Source organism: Siniperca chuatsi, linkage group LG1 (assembly GCF_020085105.1).
Source record: "Siniperca chuatsi isolate FFG_IHB_CAS linkage group LG1, ASM2008510v1, whole genome shotgun sequence".
Classification (NCBI taxonomy): Eukaryota; Metazoa; Chordata; class Actinopteri; order Centrarchiformes; family Sinipercidae; genus Siniperca; species Siniperca chuatsi.
In genome coordinates, this window is record NC_058042.1 from 8,413,204 (window position 1) to 8,434,041 (window position 20,838).

At 38.7% G+C, this 20,838-nt stretch overlaps 1 protein-coding gene across 2 annotated transcripts in view; it reads right to left on the reverse strand.

Annotated features, from left to right (window-relative positions):
* Positions 1–19,596, reverse strand: part of trip4 (thyroid hormone receptor interactor 4) — a 72,545-nt gene extending 52,949 nt beyond the window's left edge. The window contains exons 1-11 of one of the 2 annotated variants that reach the window (XM_044207252.1): positions 19,379–19,596; positions 18,164–18,342; positions 17,823–17,953; positions 17,418–17,636; positions 17,234–17,312; positions 17,033–17,138; positions 16,662–16,877; positions 16,436–16,565; positions 15,971–16,164; positions 15,750–15,874; positions 15,457–15,548 (exon numbers count right to left, since the gene is read on the reverse strand). In XM_044207252.1, the coding sequence (XP_044063187.1) occupies positions 15,457–15,548; positions 15,750–15,874; positions 15,971–16,164; positions 16,436–16,565; positions 16,662–16,877; positions 17,033–17,138; positions 17,234–17,312; positions 17,418–17,636; positions 17,823–17,953; positions 18,164–18,342; positions 19,379–19,458 (1,551 nt within the window). In that variant the 5' untranslated portion in view covers positions 19,459–19,596. The remainder of the gene's footprint in view (positions 1–15,456; positions 15,549–15,749; positions 15,875–15,970; positions 16,165–16,435; positions 16,566–16,661; positions 16,878–17,032; positions 17,139–17,233; positions 17,313–17,417; positions 17,637–17,822; positions 17,954–18,163; positions 18,343–19,378) is intronic. The other variant, XM_044207242.1, reaches the window with a different exon arrangement.
* Between the last annotated feature and the right edge of the window lie 1,242 nt (positions 19,597–20,838).

The window sequence follows — 20,838 nt, forward strand, 5'->3', positions numbered from 1 at the left end:
TCCAATTACTGCCACCATGTCAGTCTGCTCAACTGCAAAACACATTTCTGTCGCCTTTAAAATGCTCCCTGTTTAAGTACAACTCAAAGGTCATTTGACACATTTTGCACTGATAAAAAGGTAAAACCCCAAGTTACTACATAAGTAAATTCGTACTTTAAATAAATTACAGAAAAAAACTTTGTGTTATTTTAATCAAACCATCACTGCAATGTGACAACAAACTACCAAGTGAGGAACTTTGGCAAGATTTTCTGATAGTAACTATGATGCCTTGGTCTATTTGTACGGTGGTGTTTAGTTCAAGAACCAACTCTGCGTGTCAGCAATTGAGGCTTCATTAATGTCTTGATGTAAATGACTTCAAGCTGTCACCAGCCCACCATCCCACAATTAAAAGGAAGGAAGAATGTCGAGTGACAGGTATTAAAATTATTTTCTACTCTCCTGCCTCATAAGCAACAACAAACAATTCAGCTCTGCAAAAAAAGTGTTGGTAAAGAGCAAGCCACACATTAGCCTTTTAGCTAGCACTAGTGCTTACAGGTGTAGTGAAGTCATGTGTTTTTGCAGGGAGATTCACACAGACTTCCTCACTTAGCCCAGTTCCCAGCCATGTTTATGACTTCACCTCCTGCCGTGGCCCTCGGGCAAGAAGAAAACAAGACTGTCTTACAACAGTCAAAGCTTTTTAGACTCAACAAGCTAACTGCTGGACCTTTCCAAGGAAAATGGTTCTCTCTTATACTCACAGTTAAGCTTCTGTTTGACAAGTGCAGGACTCTTACAAAATTGAAAAAATAAACAGATTTCTAATGTGCAGTGGAAAATAGCATTTAAAAAAACCCCAGACATTTCTATAACACTGGGAGTGAGAAAATATAACGAAATACCTTTAATAAAAAAAGTGGTTCAGAAGTTACAAATCCCAAACATGTAAAGTAGATGTTATTATATTTGAGTTTAAGTATCAGACAACTGCATTTACAGAACATCACACAGGCAAACCCTTCTAGTTAGTAGCTTCCTTTACCACCCCCCAAACACACACAGACACACACACACACACACACACACACACACACACACACACACACACACACACACACACACACACAGCAAGAACCCCTGGAGACAATTACCATGTCTGCTTTCAAACCTTGACTTCAAAGAAAAATTCCAGGGAATCTAAGGCATTAAAACTTCTTATTTTCCACCACAATCTCCTTTTATCGGTGCCACAAATCCAGTTCTCCTTAACACAGGTGCTGTCAGCAAAAAGCCTCGTATTTTAAGTATGGTAACAAACCACTTCACAGTGGGCATTTGATTTCATAATGTGGAAATTGAGAAGGACCAGGGAGTTTATGAACATGTCCGTCTCTTAAGGTGAATATTTGCTTTGATATTCCGACACTGGGATACAGCCCTCCCATCTGTGTTCACTCAGCCTCTGTGGGAAATAACTGTCTCTTCCCTCCTTCTCTCGAGGCTGGCAACGAGCACGGTTTGAGAAAGGAGCACAGAAGGAAGGCTGTCTCTTGATTCTTATCAAAGGCAAGTTTTAGGTTTCTCTAAGCCCATGGGTTAGTACTACAGCTTACAATAGATAAGGTGATACTACTGATATGTTCCAAGGGAGGACGCAGTGAACTGTTAAACAGAAGGTGTTGAATAAGAGGTCCTTACAAGTCCTTTTTAATTTATACTTTTACAGTTTTTTCAAGTGATCAAAAATATTTTTTGGGTTAGACACAACTTGGAGATTACATGGATACTTGAATTTTCCTTGCACTAATACAGCCGTGAATTATCTTAGGCTCTGAACAATGAAGGCCTTCATTGAAACAAAATAAGACAATTGACCATTTTCTAAGCCCCACCACTCATTAGTTACCGCCTCTATACCTGTCACGCTTTCTGTTCTCACCGCATGGCACATACACAGTTTACAATGATACGGTGGCAGATTTATCACTTGAAATTCTTAGTCATTTCTTAGTCCTTGATTTCAGACAGAGGCAGAAAAAAGCTGTTTCTCATTTCTAGCCGGTGACAGTCGATTTTGCTGGCTGAAATGACAACTCCTCCGTAACATTAGCTCTGTGAGTCTGTTGAAAACGCTGTCACAGGCTGACACTGGCTTTTTAATGTTTCCAGCTGACTCGAGAATCTTGTACAAGGATCTTAAATATTCACTTGATAGCTACTTACATGATAAAATATTTAACGACTGAGGCTAAACCTGCATATCTCAGTCCTTAAACCTGCAAAGTCATCCTTACTAGCTGAAGATCCATATAGAAGACATGGAAATAAAGAAACATTGTTCTTGTATTGCATTGCAGTCCTAGTATCATAAGTATACTGAGGTACATTGTTAAGATCAGACTGTTAGCTGTTAGCTTACATACTTGTTAGTATTTTCAAACAGTATGAGAAAAGGCTTTTAGAATGAGGACTAACGATGTGTTTGGCAAATGTAACGCTATCTCGGTTGCAGATGGCTGAGGTTGCTGTGTAAACTTCCCCATATCTACTAAAGAGTACAACAGAGCTGCTAACATTACCCTAAACTCTAGCATCCAAAACTGGCTTCCGTTACGCTTTACGTAACCAGTAATCCCACAAATTTACTATACTTTATACATAAAATATCAACAAGCATTCTTTCTCTAGCAAGAACAGTAAAATCCTTGTATAAATACTTTCTGCCCATGCTTGGATTGTCATGTGTTGCAACTACATTAGAAGGTGTTCTCTCCATAAACCAACTTCTTAGACCATCTTAATCTTACATTACATACATCTTAGATTACATAATATTTTTCTACATAATCGTAAAAATCTGCAAGAGATGATAGAGAGATGTGTTTAAATAGTATTCTTTTGTACTATCCAACTTTCTGTTAAATGCTGAATAGCTTCTTACACTGCCTATTTGAACCTGGACTCAAAATAACTGACCAAATAGCTCATAGAAAAAGCTTTAATTTAAAATGGAAAAAACATGTGATCTTCCGTGGCATGACCAAGGATACAGTTCATCAACAATATCATGCCTATGTTTTTTAAACACCCTGTACAGTTTAAAGATATGTGGACTGCTCAAAATGTCAACATTTTCACACTTTTTCAAGCTTTTTCAACTCTTATCTATTCATTCATACTTTCAGCTAGAAACTCCATTCAAACATCAAAATGTTCCACATCTTCTGTACATTGTGGGTATTATTTAAATTTTCAAATCCCATTAAAACTTTTAAAAATATTCAGCTTTGTTTCAAGTAAAGTTACAATGGCAGTCAGTGAGATCAGCCTTCAAACTCACTCATCTTCAAGCTCTTCCCACTAATACATACATTCACGTAGAAACTCCATTCAAACTTTAAAACGTTCACAATCCTTGCGACTTTTTCACATCAATTCAACTTTTTCATATCTTTCATACTTTTTACACAGTTCAAAATTCATGAATTTTTCAGTCCTTTTCTGAGTTTACAATGAATGTGTATTGGGCAGAATTTTCAGAGCTAGAGTGAGGGACCCAACTGTCAGAGTGCAGAGGATCTGTAAAAAATGTTGAAACTCTTATCTTCAACTTGCTGTCATTCCTACAATTTTCACTCTTCATGCATAATGTATACATCAAAACGTTGGAAAATTTGTGCCGGTCGTAAACATGTAACTATGGAGTCAAACAAACTCACTCAGTTGCCACAGTCAGCTTCAAAGTGACAGCAGTGCCAGCCAACTGCCGTACAGACTTGCATATTAACTGAGACCAGAATTTTCAGGAGTGAGGCAGAAAAAGGGACATTTCTAACCTGCTCTCATTACCACATTTATAACACTACACACACAAATCTCACACAGCCTCTGCAGCAGGTTTTCCTCTATCTTACGGTGTTTTAACTTTGGCGATAGGAGTTACGGTCTTTGAGCAAGAAGCAGGAATATGAGAGGTGTGCCTCAGCTAAAATTACTATGAAATGAACTCATTCAGCCAGAAGTCACACATAGCAGTTAGCATCACCATGGCAACCTTGTATCTCAGGAGAGTCACAGCTTATTGACATGAGCTAATTTGTCCAGTTGGTACACACACACACACACACACACACACACACACGGTCTTGACTATCTCTCTCTCACACTTCCTGTCTGTCTATCTGTACCCAAGGGGTATTTCTGCAGTTACCAGGGGGTACGTGGAAAGATTATATATATCCACATATTTTTGTTTAGGAGAAAAATCAACACACAAGTAAGATTACAAATTTGTGTGATGGTGATCTTTATAGTTATTGTCACAATAATTTACCAACTATGGTAGTCTGTACAAGACATGCCTCAGTTTTCCACTAACCTGAGTCAACTGCAAGTTGATTAAGACTGCAGAAAGTCTATTTAAAAAAATAGCAAAAAGCTAAAAGTAAAGATACTGTAAATGGTTTAAACAACCAGTTTCTGTCACTCCAAATGGCAGTAGTAAAATTGCAAACTTAGCCAAAACTACTATTGAACAATATCACAAAGCCATCCCATCTATCAAAGGGGTACCTTGGCCCAACTGATAGGGCTGTGGGGGTACATTTGACAAAAAAGGTACCACTGCTGTAAGCGACATTCCCTGCCACTAATTGTCGCACTAAAGAACCAGCATCTCAGACCAAAGCAAATGGTGGCTACAGCCCACCAGAATCCATTGAGAAAAGCAGTAATTTTACCTTGCAGAAAATTGTAAAATACACTTCATTTAAACTGGACAGAAACAAAAAAATCCTAATTCACAATTCAAACTTCTTTCTCACACACAAAACCCACACACACATGCAGTGTCATTTCAGATTTTCAAAATAAAAGCCCAAGATGGTGAAGACCTCAGACCTCAGCAATTCAGTTCAGCATCAGCTTTTCAACAAACCTTAAAATATTCCACATTTTTCATACATTATTGGTATTATTCAACATGTATCATTCAACAGCCTGCATTCACACCCACAATTTCTTCAGAAGTTGCTTCTCTAGTTGATTCTCAATACCCATTTTAACGATGCCAACATTTTTAATAGCTCAATAGCATATTATGTTAGCTTTACATATTGCATTTTGATACATGTTTATAATTTAGGTTAAAAAAATGTAAAATTAAAAAAAAATACCCCTCTCACCCCCTGTGGGGTGGTATGTGTCATCCTCCAGCGTGGGTCTCTTTGTACATTTCCAAGCATTCCAGTATCCATTTATGTGGCATTGAATCGTAGGCTTTCTAGTAGTCAATCCAGGCGGTGCACAGGTTGGTCTGCCTTGTCTTGCAGTCTCGAGTGACTGCTCTATCGACCAGTAGTTGGTGCTTGGCTCCCCTGGTATTACTACCAATTCCCTTCTGGGCCTTGTCCATGTATTGAGCCATGTGCCTACTCATCTTAGCCGCTATGATGCCTGACCCCTTCTGGGGATCTTTCATGATCAAGACGGTCTGTTCTTGGGTTAACCTCATTTACAAAAGCATGCTGAATGTTATAAACCTCATGAGGTGGATAAAGGTGAACTATGATACTTGATGCTACACGGTTAGGAAACTATTTGCTAATAAAATGTATTTCTAGCTGTTAATTTATCATGTCACTTAGCATTCTTTTTTAAAGCATTTATGTATACCAGAAGATACCAACGATTCTCTGAAATGCTGAAATGTTGTTGCCTCTTTTACAGGAAGTCACACATGAATGTCAGTCAGTTTTTAAATTGGCTGTCATTTTGTCTTCCTATTAAAGTGGAACAATGCTACATCATTTTTACTTGTTATGTAATGTGACTGATGATGTGATTTTAAGTGCAGCAAAACAATCCTTGATTAAGCTTGAGAGTTTCACTGTGACGTTCAAGGGAACTGCATGTACATTTTATTGGGATTATACTCTTATTAAAGATCGATCAGCTTTTTAAATAATCCATTCAAAGATAGTGTCTCTCTGGATACTCAGACCAAATGGTCAGACACTTTCTGTAGTTTCACCTTGCCACTTTTCAGATCTGAAGTTGAAAGACATTTCAGCAAGACATGACTACACAAAGGAAAAGCATATCATATTCTATGTTAATTCTGCTTGATCACAAACAGGTAGGCCTACCTGGTGTATATGGGGCAGACTGTGAATTCCCTGCTTCCCTCAGCACATATCACCGGAGCCTCATTGAAAATAATGATCACACTCCTCCTGCCATTTAAATCAACAGCAGCTCATAACAAGGCACAATCCCCTGTGTTGTGGAATTAAGACATTTACTCAGTCAGACTAATAGAGCTCATGCACTAAAGACAAACAACAACATTCAGCTGAACGTTCTGTATGACTTGTCGACAAACACTAACTCCATGTCACTGTTTTAATGGACAAAGGGATCTGTTGTTGCCAGTCTCATGAATTTCTACTTTTTTCTATCCTACTGTTGCTTACATATACAGACATTCTCACTGGGCACTTCAAAAATGGCTTCTTTTTTTAAAATTATCTGATTATCCAAGCTGCTCTATGATCATCCAAAAGCTATCCAAAAATTTGAGGGTTAGATAGATGCAGTTGCTGGATTTAACAGTCTGTACCAAGACGTAATCAATTTCCTTTAACATGAGTTTGAGTCAAACCGTGAAAATAACTGGTGTAACAGACGTGGCAAATATTTGACAGAATTTGTTATGTGGGGGCAGTGCCTAAAAATTTTTCAAATAAGGAACCAAATGGTAAATGGTAGATGATCGACCAACTGAAATCAGTGATCAATATTGACCCTAATAAGCCTGATTGGACCATCCCTATTTAATATAATAAAGATCTGAAGGAAATATGCACCCAAAGTATACAGACTAAAGATTAAAGAGACTTACGGTTAAAGATAGTCATTTCATACTCATTCTGTTTGTATTTTGTTATTCACTTTCAATTTTCCTTTCATTTTCCGATGATTATATCCTGGGAATAAGTCAGACTCACTGGCTTGATGAGTGGAAGCTACATTTTTTTTAGTTTGCTGCACACAAGCAGAGAAAGATTAATGGCACTGGAAACATGGATGTCCTCCCTCGCCTCCCCCTCTTTCTCCATACTTTCCTCCCCTCTGATGTCGCAGGAAGTTGCTGAGCAGACATGTCACCCAGCGGAGTACAATTGAGTTTGTAATCTCTGACCCTGCAGTGGCAGAGAGTCCCTCGCTCTCTGTCTCTCTGGTTCTCCCTCACTAGGAGAGATACTTGTGGTTATACTGCTGCTGGGTCAGGGCTTGGCTGGATAAAGATCTCTTCTCAAATAAACACACATAAGCATGTGTGACATAAAGCAATTGCATAGGCATGCCTGGGGAATGTTGGCAAAAAAAATCTAAATCAGCTAGACGTAATGAGTGAAGTAATGCCTGTCCTCACATTTGGATGGGAACAGGCATAAAGAATAATGAATAAGTGAGAGCTCTTCCAATTCCTGATAACACCATAGCAAGGAAACTTGGTCGCCCACAGACTTTGTGCAATGACTGCACTACACAACCTTCATTCATTTCCTCATTCCAAAACAGAAAACTGGCAGAGACTCTGGCCTCATGAGGGGCCATTTTGGGGCATCAGAAACAAACACCAGATGTTGAGATGGGAGATAAATGTCATAACATATTGATTCTATGCTTCATTAAAGCTTATTGTGGGGGGGTTAGAGTCTGCCTGTGGAAAGGCACTAAATAGATCACAACATTAAAATCTACAGAGGTCTCGTTTTTCTTGTTTTATGCAAACACTGTTTAACACAGTCGGGGCCATTATTTCAAAGAGAGCACAAACTGAGAACCAGAAGACTGTTCCATAAACTAAAAACATAAAGGCTATTCCAGTTCCTTGTGCTGGGACCAAAAAGCTGTCTGCAGAGCCATACTGACAGAATGGCAAAAATACCCATTCAAAAACAGCAACCGCTAAAACATACTTCAACCACAAAATCACAGGCGTTTAAAGTTTGGGCTGTAAGGGTTCCAGAACATTGACTTGATTTAATTCCTTTGATTCTCTTCACAACACTCCCTCAGTATATTTAGTATTATTTGGAAGGTATTATTTATTTCTTCCATATACGCTATATCCACCATTCAAATTAGCTAGCAATCACAAGAAACACTATTATGGCTTGCGTAAAATGTGGGAAGGGAAGCTCACTATACAGCTAGCTAGGAATGTTTTGAATGAGGTCTAAGAAGTAAAAATAAATAAAAAGGTTTATAAAAAAATCTAAATTCTATAATAAACAAATCAATATAGACCAAAAATCTCTAAAAACACAAACGTCAAAGGAATAATTATGGTGGAGGTACATTTACACATTTGTTACATTTATGTAAAATGTATATACCCTGTAATATTTTAGTACCTTGCAGGCTTTCCTTTTTATGTTCTAAAGGACTGTACTGGAGTAATGACTACATAATGACTATGACTTTAGCAACATTTTTTCCAGTTCAGAAAAGAGACAAGAAAATGGTCAATACATCATAATTTGAAGAAGTCTGATTTAAAAAATGCATCACATATTTTTTTAAAGAGAAAAGAAGCATTTGAACCTGTTTAGCATTCAGTCTAACACTTCGCACAGCTTGGTATTCAGCTACCCCTCTTTGATTCTGACTCATTTTCATCAACAATGCTGTCTTTCAGACCATCAAAGGAAGCTGTCTATGTTGCCTTTATCATTGTTCCAAGTTCCTGTGATCAGCATACAGCGAGAGGAACAATTCCTATTAAATGAGCAGAACAAAATGGAGAAGTAGAGATAATAAAGGGGGCTTAAATGTCAGCTCACCCAACAGCAGAAATTGTGTGACATTCAATGAAGTGGTCTGAGGACAGCAGTGAAATTCTAAACAGCATAGCAGGACATTTCAAGTCTGGCAGATGGTTCTATGTATTTTTCATGCTGCTGAAAACCTGTGACTGAGGTTTGGTTGGTTGTCATCCAGTGCCTGGGGACCCTGGGCTGAATGCATTCTACACACCACTGCAGAATCACATGATGTCTGACCTCTCTGCCATGGCAAACTGCCCAGCAAGGAAAAGGGAGGAAGGGGAGGAATGTGAGTGTGTTAGTGGGTGGCTTAGGTTGTGCAGAAAGAGATAGAGAGAGCAAGAGAGAGCGATGCATAGTTGCATCTAAGTGTGCACGTCTGTTCACTGAGCATAATCTGAATTCTCCACTGCCACATTACTACTTAACAGCCCTGACCTGTAAAACATACTGTTTGAGAGAAAGTGGGAAACATATGAAGATGGAATGATGGAGGGGGAGGGGAGCAGTAAGAGAGGGGAGCAGCCACTGCTAAGGATTCACGCAATGTTACAGCGAAAGAGGGGGAAGAAAAAAAAATAGCATTGCCTGACTTACCTTCCTTTGGAATGCATCCAATATATCCTGTGAGAGTGTGTATGTGTGTGCGTGTGTGTGGCATGCTGGCAGGAAGGCTTTCAGCATATAAATATCACATTACCACACAAGGAAACGCAGGCATCAGTCCGAGCTTCCAGCTGGCCTAACAAGCACGGGAGCTCCACTCTGGAGGTCAGAGGGAGAGCTTGCACAAATGGAATTCCACAGAAACCAGCACTTATTTTAACAGATAAGTGGCTAGGCTTGCAGCTATGTGATGTGGTATAAGCCAATGGTTTTAGTTATCTGACATGTGCTGATGTGTCATATCTTCTGCTATAGTGGGGTTAAATATACACTCATAAAGAAGCTGAAATATATGATGAAGAACAAAATAAATAATTGTTTTATTAAATGGACAATAAAAAGATAAAAGTACAATGTAAGTCTATGAGCACTGATGCAATGACACAGAGACTGAGATAATAGAAACAGCAGAATACAGAACAACACTGACTATTGATTTCAATGAAAACAACTTTCCAATCGGTGCAATTTGGAACGTGAAAGAGATATTTAACTGACTCAGCAAAGCTCTAATTTTAAACATCATATCCAATCGAGACTAGACAATGATATGATATTAGGGCAGTATCTAAGATCTATGTAAAGCTTTCGTGATGACTGTGTGATTCTTTAACAATCGTCACCATGTATTTTGTATGTGTTTTTGTAATTTATTGCTACAATTTAACCAAAACACAGAACAAATTTCTCTTCAGCTGTTCTTTCAGTGTTCCACGGGAGTCTATTATGGGATTACTCCTAACACACACTATTATATGTTAATTACCATTATACTGTATGTTCTAATGCAGTCACTAAATGTATGCAGATGATACATTTACATACTGTATGCAGATGATACTGTTATATGCATAAACTGTATGCAAATGATACTGTCACATACATAAACTGTGTGCAGATGGTACTGTTATATATATGTAGACAAAGCTCCTACATATAGTAATATGTAGTATATAATATGTCCAAACAAGGCAGAAGAAGGCACGCAACCTAACGTTAGGATGAACAAGTATAAAAGTGTTTCACCTTCGCTGCAAGACTGCATGCAAGAATCGTAAGTATTTAAAAATATGAAGGGGGTGGGGGCATTCTCCATGAGACATCTTATGTTGTCTTATGTTTTAGATTTTGATTTAGTAATTTTCTTCTTTTTCTTCTTTTCAGCAAAGAAACTGTTTTATTGCATTGTTGTTATGAGTTTATTAACTTATGTTGTTTAAAAAAAAGGTTTTGCCTGAATTAGCTCTAATACTATTGTTATTAATGTAATTGGTTGCCATAGTAGGAAAAACACAGGAGTTACTAATAATATTAACTGCTTTACTCAAGTGTGCCAGTGAGCCACTATGCACAATACCAGGGCCCTAAAACCAACACAGCTAAATGGAATTCAGTCATTATTTACACCTGTCTTCAGTGAAAAGGGCCTTATGCACATTTCTTACTTTTGTTTTCATTTTGTGAAATAAAACTGGTGTTAATATAGCCTATGAGTGGATGGTGATTTAATGATCAAAGAAATGTAAAACCTGAGTCTAGACGACTGCTATAAACCATCTGATATGGGTATCTGATATACATAAATGCCAGGGGGCCTGCTATATGTCAACCTTCAACAGACTTGAGGTTAATAAAATATGCTTATATTATTATTATTATTATTATTATTATTATTATTATTATTATCGCCATCATCATCATCATCATCATGTACCACAGACTGTATTACTGTTGAAAAACCTCTGTGAATGTTGAAACTTCGAGACTGAATTACTATGTCAACAGTAAGTCTTCAGGAAATGTATGGTCCTTTGATTAGATAATACATGTACAGATCACACACACACACACACACACACACACACACACACACACACACACACACTCACACACACACAAAGCCCACTATGCCTTCTTGTCATTTCATATGAATCAATACAGCACTGAACAGTCACTGGTTTTGCTCTTGGCGTGCCTGTTCAAAAGATTAGACCTCTCTGACTTCTATTCACCAAGACATGTAGCTCTGCAGCTGGTGATATGGTCTTTGGAACACAGTAATAAATTAGACCCTTATTAAGAGTGTGGATTGATCCAATCAATTTTTTCACTGCAGGAGTAACTTGATGGTGCGATTCGTGCTCTGTATGGGGTGCGATGTGCCTTTGCCTGTGCTGTGAACCAGACTGAGAATGGGTCTGGGCATGTGTAGATAAATGTTGTACTCAAAATATAGTAATGCTGTTTTACTTCATTTTATGCGCAATTTTAAAATATTGCATAGTTGAGTGTCATTTATATGTGTGAAGTAAACCATCTGCAGCATATCCGCCACCCATAAACCTGCTTAGTTTGGCTGGAGCTTTGTGCTCATCCTTTTTAATTATCTTACTCTGGCCTCTTCCAGCAAAAACAATCTAATTTTCAGTCTGTAACATACCTATCTCTCTCCTTCCTAGCTCTCTGGGGTAGGAAGGTCAAGTGTACATCTCCACCCATTGTTGAGTAAGCACTGGGGGGTAGGAGTGGAGAGACAGAGCACAGATCATAATGGCTGGCCAATTATCAGTAGTAAGGCGGGCTGGGGAGTTGGGATGAGTGAGAGATTATGGGGGGGAATGGATCAATACACCAGTCAATTTCTAATGAGGGAAAGAATTGGTCCAAGTCAAGCAGATGGAAATCCTGCTCTGCCTGGGGTGGTCTTTCTGCACTGTCTGTCAGCAGGGTATCAGATTTTTAGTGCCACTTTGTACAACAGCGCCCCAACAGGGGTATGACTGCTATCACACTGGATCAGTGATATTCAAATATTTACTGCATTTTTTGCGTTCATTGTGTTTCTCTCATGCTCTCCTGATCTACCCACGTTCCACCTTCTCTAAATATTTCATACATCACTAGGGGCAGATTTAGAAGAGCCTGAAGAATAATGGCTGTCTGTCCTTCACCAACCCCCTCTTTTAACCACCCACAACTGCCAGAACAGGACAGTAAATCCTACACCTCACCCACTCGCCCAGCCCAGCAGCTCAGCTGTGTGTGTGCTACTATGCACTAGCACAACATGCACTCTTCTGCTTACATGAAAAGAAGCAAGCTTAAAAGGCTAAACAGCTAATAGTCTCCAATTTTTCTAAAATGGTGACTGGAATAAGCACTAACCAATTGTTCAGCACCATCAGTAAGCTTTGGTACTGTTGTTCTTCTCTGGTTGCTTCACTATTTTCTACATCTGCCTTTCGTTCTTTTTCTGAGGGGCCTTGTGTGGAGTGGGGGTGTTATTTATGGCTGCATTGTGCAAGTGGACACACACACACACACACATACCCTTTCACAGGATGAAAGGGCAGTCACACACTGCCTGCAAACATGATTTTACAGCCCTGGGTGGAATGAGTGGTGGAGGAGAGAATGAGGACAGAGTACAAAAGGGGAAAGCCCTTAGATTTACAGGTCCCAGCAGTCAGAATGCAAACCATTTCACAGCACACATTTTTAAAGTTTTTTTTATCCAAACACAGAACTCCTCAGAAATAAGACAACTGTCTCTACGCAGGAAGGCACATATGTTTAAACAGAAACACAAGTACATCCTAAAAGGGGATAATTGCTTTTTCCATGGCTCTGTTTTTTTAATTGGAACAGAACAAACGTGATCTGTTTCAGTATCTCATCAAAAGATTGCATATGAACGTGTGTGTACATGTATATGAGGGCTTGTAGCTTTGCAGGGTTGGGGCATGTTTGTGCAAAGTATAGTGTTTTACACATTTCCCCACTTATACAGTTTCACAGTAGACTATCCCATGTAAGCCATGTAGATGTTTTTTTTTTTTAATTTATATAGCGCAGAAGTTAACAGAAGTTATCTCATTGCACTTTTCCTAAAGAACAGGTCTAGACCGTACTCGTTATATTATTTACAGAGATCCAACAATTCCCACCATGAGCAAGCACTTAGCAACAGTGGCAAGGAAAACAATTATTTATACACAACTTAAAAATATTGAGAATCAAATAAGGGTGTATACTTGTTTAGAGACATCTGTAGTGCATCTCAACCCTATCATTGAAAAAAATGTAATACCAACAAATTAACAAACATGTTCACAGTTGAGTTGTTATTCTTAAAGCCTGACATTACTTGTATAATAATTAGGTCTGCAACGAACATTATTCATATTGTCGATTAATCTGCAGATTATTTCCTTGATTAATCAATACAAAAACGATTGCCGTATAAATTGTCATAAAATGGTGAAAAATGCCCATCACAATTTCCCAGAGCCCAAACTGACATCTTCAAATTTCTTGTTTCAGTCCAAAACTCAATTTACTATCAAAGAAGGCTTAGAAAACCAGCAAATATTCACATTTGAGAGGCTGGAAATAGTGAATGTTGTTGCTTAAAAAATGACTTAAACGATGAATTGATTATCATAATAGTTGGCGATAATTTTTTTGGCGATCGACTAATCCTTTCATCTCTAATAATAACAAACATATAATACACTGCAAAAGCATGAGACCCGTAGACCTCAGACAGTGCAGTCTCTTTCAAAGCTGGAGGCAAAACAACCAAGGCAAGGATGGCAATGTAATTACGTTTAAAGGTTTTCCATTGACATCGAATGGGGAAGCGACTCTGTATACACATGATGACTTACTCGGGAGTGGGGTGTATTTTTAGTTTATACTTGGTAAAACTGCAATTAATTAAAGTAACTCGGGTGTAAAAGCTCAAGTAAAAAGTTTATGAGTACAAAAAGGCAGCACTGACCATACTGCCAATAGATGGATGCCAATGCCATGCTTTGCCACATCACATATTCAGAGTCAAACCAGAGTCCTTGAAAAACTCCAGTTGAGGGTGGATTTCACTTTAAGTGTTCATGGAAGACATCAGATGAAAAGCATAGAAATCAGCAGTGCACTCTACTGTTATATTAGTAATCAGAGGGGCTCTTTGCTGTTCAAGCCTTCTGTGGTTATAAGACAAAATAAGCCCTTTTTACTATGAACTATATGCTGCATAAACACAATAGTTGGATGCCAATGTAATGTGTATATATTTTGGTGGGAGATAACTGGTATAATGAGGGGTTGGATTGTGTTTCAGTGGTTAGTCCTGTGGTGCATACTGTCTCTAGTGGGAAATACTGTAAACTGGCAGGGAGTTGCTGGTGAAAAGGTGCAATCTGACCTCTGCTGGTAAGAGATGATATTGCAGCAATACACACAGGGCACAATATGCATCAACAAATCAGTCACTCAATTATTTAAACTCACAAGAGAAATCAATTAAGCTGTTAAAACATTGTTCGCCTGTGTGTTTTTTGTCCCGTACTGTGTGGCCTTGGTTGAAATAAGCCTCTGGATGATAAAATCACAACGCACTATCCAAGAGGTCTTAGTTTTACTAAAGTTAAGTGCTTTTTTGTTGGGTAATGCAAGCTGAAAATACACTTCAGCATAGCCTCCAAGGGCAGAAGGACTTGAAAAGCCAAAAGGAGGGAGAGAATGGGCATCATAAGAGTTCCAGCAGTCAACACAAAACAACAACAACAACAAATAGAAGCAACAGCATCAAACAGTCCACCAAATCAAGCCTGTTTTGTTGTAACTAACCTGTACAAAGCAACCAAACACTGACACTCAACTCAAGAAAAGTCACTTCGCAAAGCATCACAGTGGTTTTGTATGGCATCATTTCACACTTCTATTCAAGTCTTTCCATCCATCACTTACCCTTAGGGTTATAATGACATGCTTTGATGAAAATAAAACACTGCAATTGTCTTTTCTTGATGGTTTTTCTCATTTGCTATGGGACCATGGTCTGGTTCCAGAATTGCCATCCACATTTCTGATTTGTTTTGTGATTCAATTAAGTTATAGTAGTATGAATTTTTAAAATAAAATTTACTCATCACATTCTGGTATAGTGTAATGTTTCACTGACCTGTTGACTAAACTGCTCCTGAGACAGGCAGTCAGTCACATTGACGCAGCCCAACAGGCAGCCAGTGGGGTAGTCTTTAGGAAACCTGGGCTCTGCACAGAAAACGAGAGCAATCAAAGACCCACCAACATGTGAAACTACAGGCATCATATCAGACATTTTGGCAGTGGTTTCCTAGATGTGTGCACTTCAGTTAAAGTGCTATATGTAAAACAGCTAGAAATAAAATCGCTTCCAGTATTCAGTCATATATGCGGCCTTATTTCCTGATTTGCTGTGTACAGTCTGTGTACCTTTCTTGTAGATGCGGCGGTACATAGCTTCAACCTCAGCAATCTCTTGAGGGGTGGGCGTCTTGGCTGCAGCAGCAATCCAAAGACGACCCCGGTGGGATGTGTACCAAGTTCTCCCCTCTACCCTACACACACACACACACAAAATGCAATGTTACCTCTGCTTTCACTGGCCTGACAGAAAACAAGTCTCCATAAAAGGGATTTTGTTTACTCCTTACCTCTTGATGCCTTTGACCAGTAGTGAGGCCCATGGCTGATGCATGCTGAGGCACCAGCCCCCGTCAGACATCTCCTGCAGGTCTTTGTCTTGGAGCCGCAACCTGTAACGTTCTTCTCCTCCTTTGTCCTCCTCCGAACTCTTTCCCTGTCCCATGTTTTTATTGTAGTTTACACGGCCTCCAACATCCACCCACTAGAAAGTGCATTCATTGTCATCATTATCATTAGTAGAATATGTATGAATACCATCTGCATAATATTCATGATGGGAAAAAGTATTATGCAAACTCAGGCTCCATGTGGGAGAAACAGCTGTCAATTTCAACCCATTTTAGTGATATTCCAATTACATTTGATCATGGTGCAAATGACTAGTCTAAAGAAGAAATATTTTTATATGCAGTGTTGAAAATGTACCACAAGGTGACACTATTGTTACTCCCAGTATGTTAAAAATAACCTACCTCTGGTGCAGACTGCATTATGTTTGGGTTGACCAGCTCTCTGAGGCTCTGCTTTCCACCTTGTCTTTTAGAATACATTGGTGATTTTGACATTGAGTCATTGCTCATAGCTTCGAGGGTCTCATCCAACCTGCAAAGTATTTCAAAAGGAGAAGGCGTTTAGCATGACTACACAACAGAAATCTGCCCTTGCAGCCTTGATTCAAGTGGTGTCAGATTATCTTACTTGTTGTAGTACTCGTTAAGGTTATTTCCCTCATCGATCACTTGTCTACCAGCAAAGTCCAATGTGATCTTCCTGTCCTTGCGAGAGGCATGGCGAAGTTCTCTAAGCTCCTCGTCTTTTTTCCTCAGCTTTTCTCGCTCACCAGGTGACAACCACTGATTAGACTCAGTGGCAAAGTAATCCGACTCATCATCCAGAACCTGCGTTCTCCTGACACTGGAGTTAAAGGGGATGGTGAATAAATAGGTAAGTGTTATCAAGTTTCATGATCACCTTCTACAGTAACTGAAATGTCCAGTTAAAGCGTTGACATTGCACACCAAGCAGTAAAGCTATTCAAGCTCTTTTCTTGACTGTGTGTTTTACGATACCTATTCCTATCATATTCCAGCAGTTTCTCTTTATGCTGGACAGCCTTCTCCAAGCCAGCCTTCATTATGGCCTCTTGGTGTGGGAGATAATCTCTTTCTCCAAAGTCTGTCACCAAAACAGAAACAAATTCATAGCATCAACCCATGTCATTTTGTCATAGATTTTAGTATATAATAATTCTGACTAGTTTGGACTCTCACCTCCCATAAGCTTCTTTCTTAGTTTCTGGCTTTTGTTGGAATCTCGTTGCAGGATCTCCAGCTCCTCTTTCGTGCAGACCTGAATCAGAAAAACCCCCCGGTGAGTAAAGAATACTAAACTAGAAAATGAGGTTCATCAACATGACAAGTAGACTAAAATAAAAAATGGAATAAACTTATGTACCAGGCTTCCACAGAAGAGGCAGGGTCCCGAGCCCTCTTGCTCACACACAATGCGACCACAGCTGATGCAGTTGTTGATGAGTTTGTGCTTTTGGGCAAGGCACTCACAGGCATGTCGACCTGGGAGTAAGACAGCCAGCTTGTCCTGTCCCTCTTTATTATACAGACTGACAAACTTACTTTTCTTCTTTGTTGAAGGAGTACTACTGTTTTCCTGGGCCTGAGAAAGTAGTAAATGAAGAGAGGAAACAAGAGGAGAGCAAAGACATAGATAAGGTAAGCAAATTAGCAAAACAATAAAAATGAAATGGATCAAATGAATTGTGTCATTCTTGTACCCAAACCATGAGAACTACCTTCATAACGTAGGTGATAAGAGAACATGTTCAGTTTAATGTGTACTCACCCTCCTCAAATCAATGGGGGTTTTGACTGCCTCTGGCTCAGGTTCTGTTTGGCTCACAGTCATCACTTCCTGTTTGTTACGGCCCTTACGCTTTGACTTCTTCTGGGTATCTTTGCTCATGTCTTGTGAATCTAGGAAAGGACAGCAAATTACCTTCAACAAATATTGTGGATAGCACATTCATAAGACATTTAATCATTAGAATGTATAGTTATTTACAATGTTTAGACATGCCCAAGTACCTTGCATAGTAGTTTCAGAACACGTTGTTAATGTCTGGGAGGAATTTTATGTAAATCAAAATACATTCAACGGCAGGCATCAGGCATTTATTGGCCTACCTGCTGATGAAACGGATTCTTTGCAAAGGAAGAGACTGTTATCTGCGGCCTGTCTTTGAGTCTTCTTCCATCTGCTGAGGAGGTCATCTATAAACTGCCCTTTTCTCCCATCTGTGCCCTGCAGTAGGTCTCCCACATACTCCTCAATCTCTTCAGCTTTTTCGATGGATAGAATGTATCTAGACAGCAGGATGACACAATTAGCATTTAATTTAATAACATTTCTTATCAAAGTGGATGTTGAAAACATTAAAGACAAAAAAATACCAACACACTTGCTTCCAGCAATGTTTAGTGGTCTGCTTATGTATTACTTCATTAATATAAGAATTTATTTAGTAAGGGTACTTTACTGTTGATGGATTTTTCAAAACTATTTAGGATACTTCAACAGGTCTGATATGTACTGTGTTTTTCTCTCTTTCTTTCGGATAAAATAGTTAGTTGTGTGTTTTTTGGCATGTTTGCTTTTGATGTGTAGAAATCTGTAAGTACAGCCGAGCACCATTGAAGACTGGGTTTATTGTCCTCAATATCTGTCTATTACCTATGTAATTAGGAAATTATTGTGTGACTTCACATCACATACTATCTATACAGGTGTGTTTCACCTACTGAAAACCATCTGCGATTGAAACAATGTCAACAAAGAATTTAAAAAAGAGAGAAAGAACTGGGAATGAACAAGCAGTGTGTGTGCTTATCTTTTTTGTCTTTCAGGTGCTGCGTAATAACTAACCGGCACCTGCAGACAATTTAAGCGACATTACATGACATGAAAGTTTTTAAGCGGCCTAGCCTTACAAATCATTAAAAAAGTCAATTTCAAAACGTAATCTGATATATAGCTACGTCACCCAGGATGTGTCCCCAGGAAAAATGGGATTTAATAGTCTGACAAGTTAGGGAATGAAGGCACTGGTTATCCGTTAGCTAATAAATAGCTACCTGTCAAACTGTCTAACTTACCTGCTACTGTAACAGCTGTAATATCAAACTTATTTAGCCGTATCAAAGGAAAGCAGTGAATTTAACATACACACAACTTTGAATGATACGCAGACACACTGGAAAACTTAGGCACAATAAGTGTTACAGCACTACCAAGCTAGCTTTTTCTCTCTCATCACACTTGCAGGTGTTAGCTTGTTGTCAGAGAGCCTGTCAGCACGTTAACCGTCAGATTTAACGTTAACTAGCGTTAACATTTCTTACTGGACGATGTCTTCACATGCCTCCAACCCAAACTTGTGGTGTAACTGGTCCACACACCACTGCACCAAAGCGTCCGACATTTTACCAGCTAAATTACTTTACAATCAAAGCTCAAACCAAAGATACCAGTGGCGTGTCAAACCAAGAGAGAATGGATGTGTTTCCAGTCGGCGAAATAACAAAGGCGCACACATAGCGGCTAACTGCGTGGCAGCAGAGAATCCCGTCCTGAAACAACCTGTGCTGCGGATTAAGGTTCCTCCCGAATCGCACGACTTCAATCAAACCAACAAACGAACAAAAAAAGCCGTTATTTTGTTATTTCTATCTTCAGTTCAGACTCAGCTGTTCATGAAACTATAGACCGCGTTATTAGTGTAGGTGTAATTGTGTGCGTCTGTTAAGTTCAGTCACCAGGTGGCAGTTTTGTAATGCAGTGAAATACAGATGCCTTCAGGTAGATCCTGTAAGTAAAAGTGCCACACTGGACAAATACTCTGTTACAAGTAAAGGTTCTGCATTGAAAAGTTTACTTAAGTAAAAGTATGAAATCAGGAAAATGTACTTAAATTATTAAAAGTAAAAGTACCCAATGTAGAAAAATGGTCCCCGATACTATTAAATATTCTATTATGTATTATACTTTTTGTGTGCAAAATCAGTGGTGGAAGAAGTACTCAGATCTTTAACTTAAGTAAAAGTAGTAATACCACAGTGTAGAAATACTCCGTTACAAGTAAAAGTCATGCATTCCAAATTTTACTTAAGTAAAAGTGCAAAAGTGTTAGAATCAAAATATACTTAAAATACCAAAAGTAAAAGTACTCATTTTGCAGAATGACCCATTTCAGAATAATGCATATAATATTATTGGATTATAATTATTGATGTGTTAATGTGTACATCACTTTAATGTTGCAGCTGGTAAAAGTGGAGTAGAAGTATAAAGTAGCAGAAAATAAAAAGTCTGAAGTAAAGTACCTCAAAATTGTACTTAAGTACAGTACTTGAATAAATGTACTTACTTTCCACCACTGATTGTAATTGAGTATTTTATTTCTACTTTTTCTTAAAAGATCTAAATACTTCCTCCACCACTGGTGAGGGCAGATGTTGCTCACTGATCTGTATATGCAATTTGTATTCAGCTCCATTCAGGGTACCACCAAGTCAGTTTTATTTATATTACCCAAAACCCCAAAGGGCTTTTCCATCTACATAAGGTCTGATAATGCACTTCACTCTGCTGGTGAAAAAACTCTTGCCATCAGGAGAAGTATTTTACAGCACACAAATTATACAAGTTTTTGATAACCTGGCAACTAATAAAAGCTGCAAATGTTCTTCCATGATGCCTTGTGTCAATTATAAGATTCACTTCACTTCATGAGTTTTTAAAGACCCCAAATAGTTGTTCAGTCCTATTTTTTCAACTTGCTTTTGACATTTATGGAACGGGG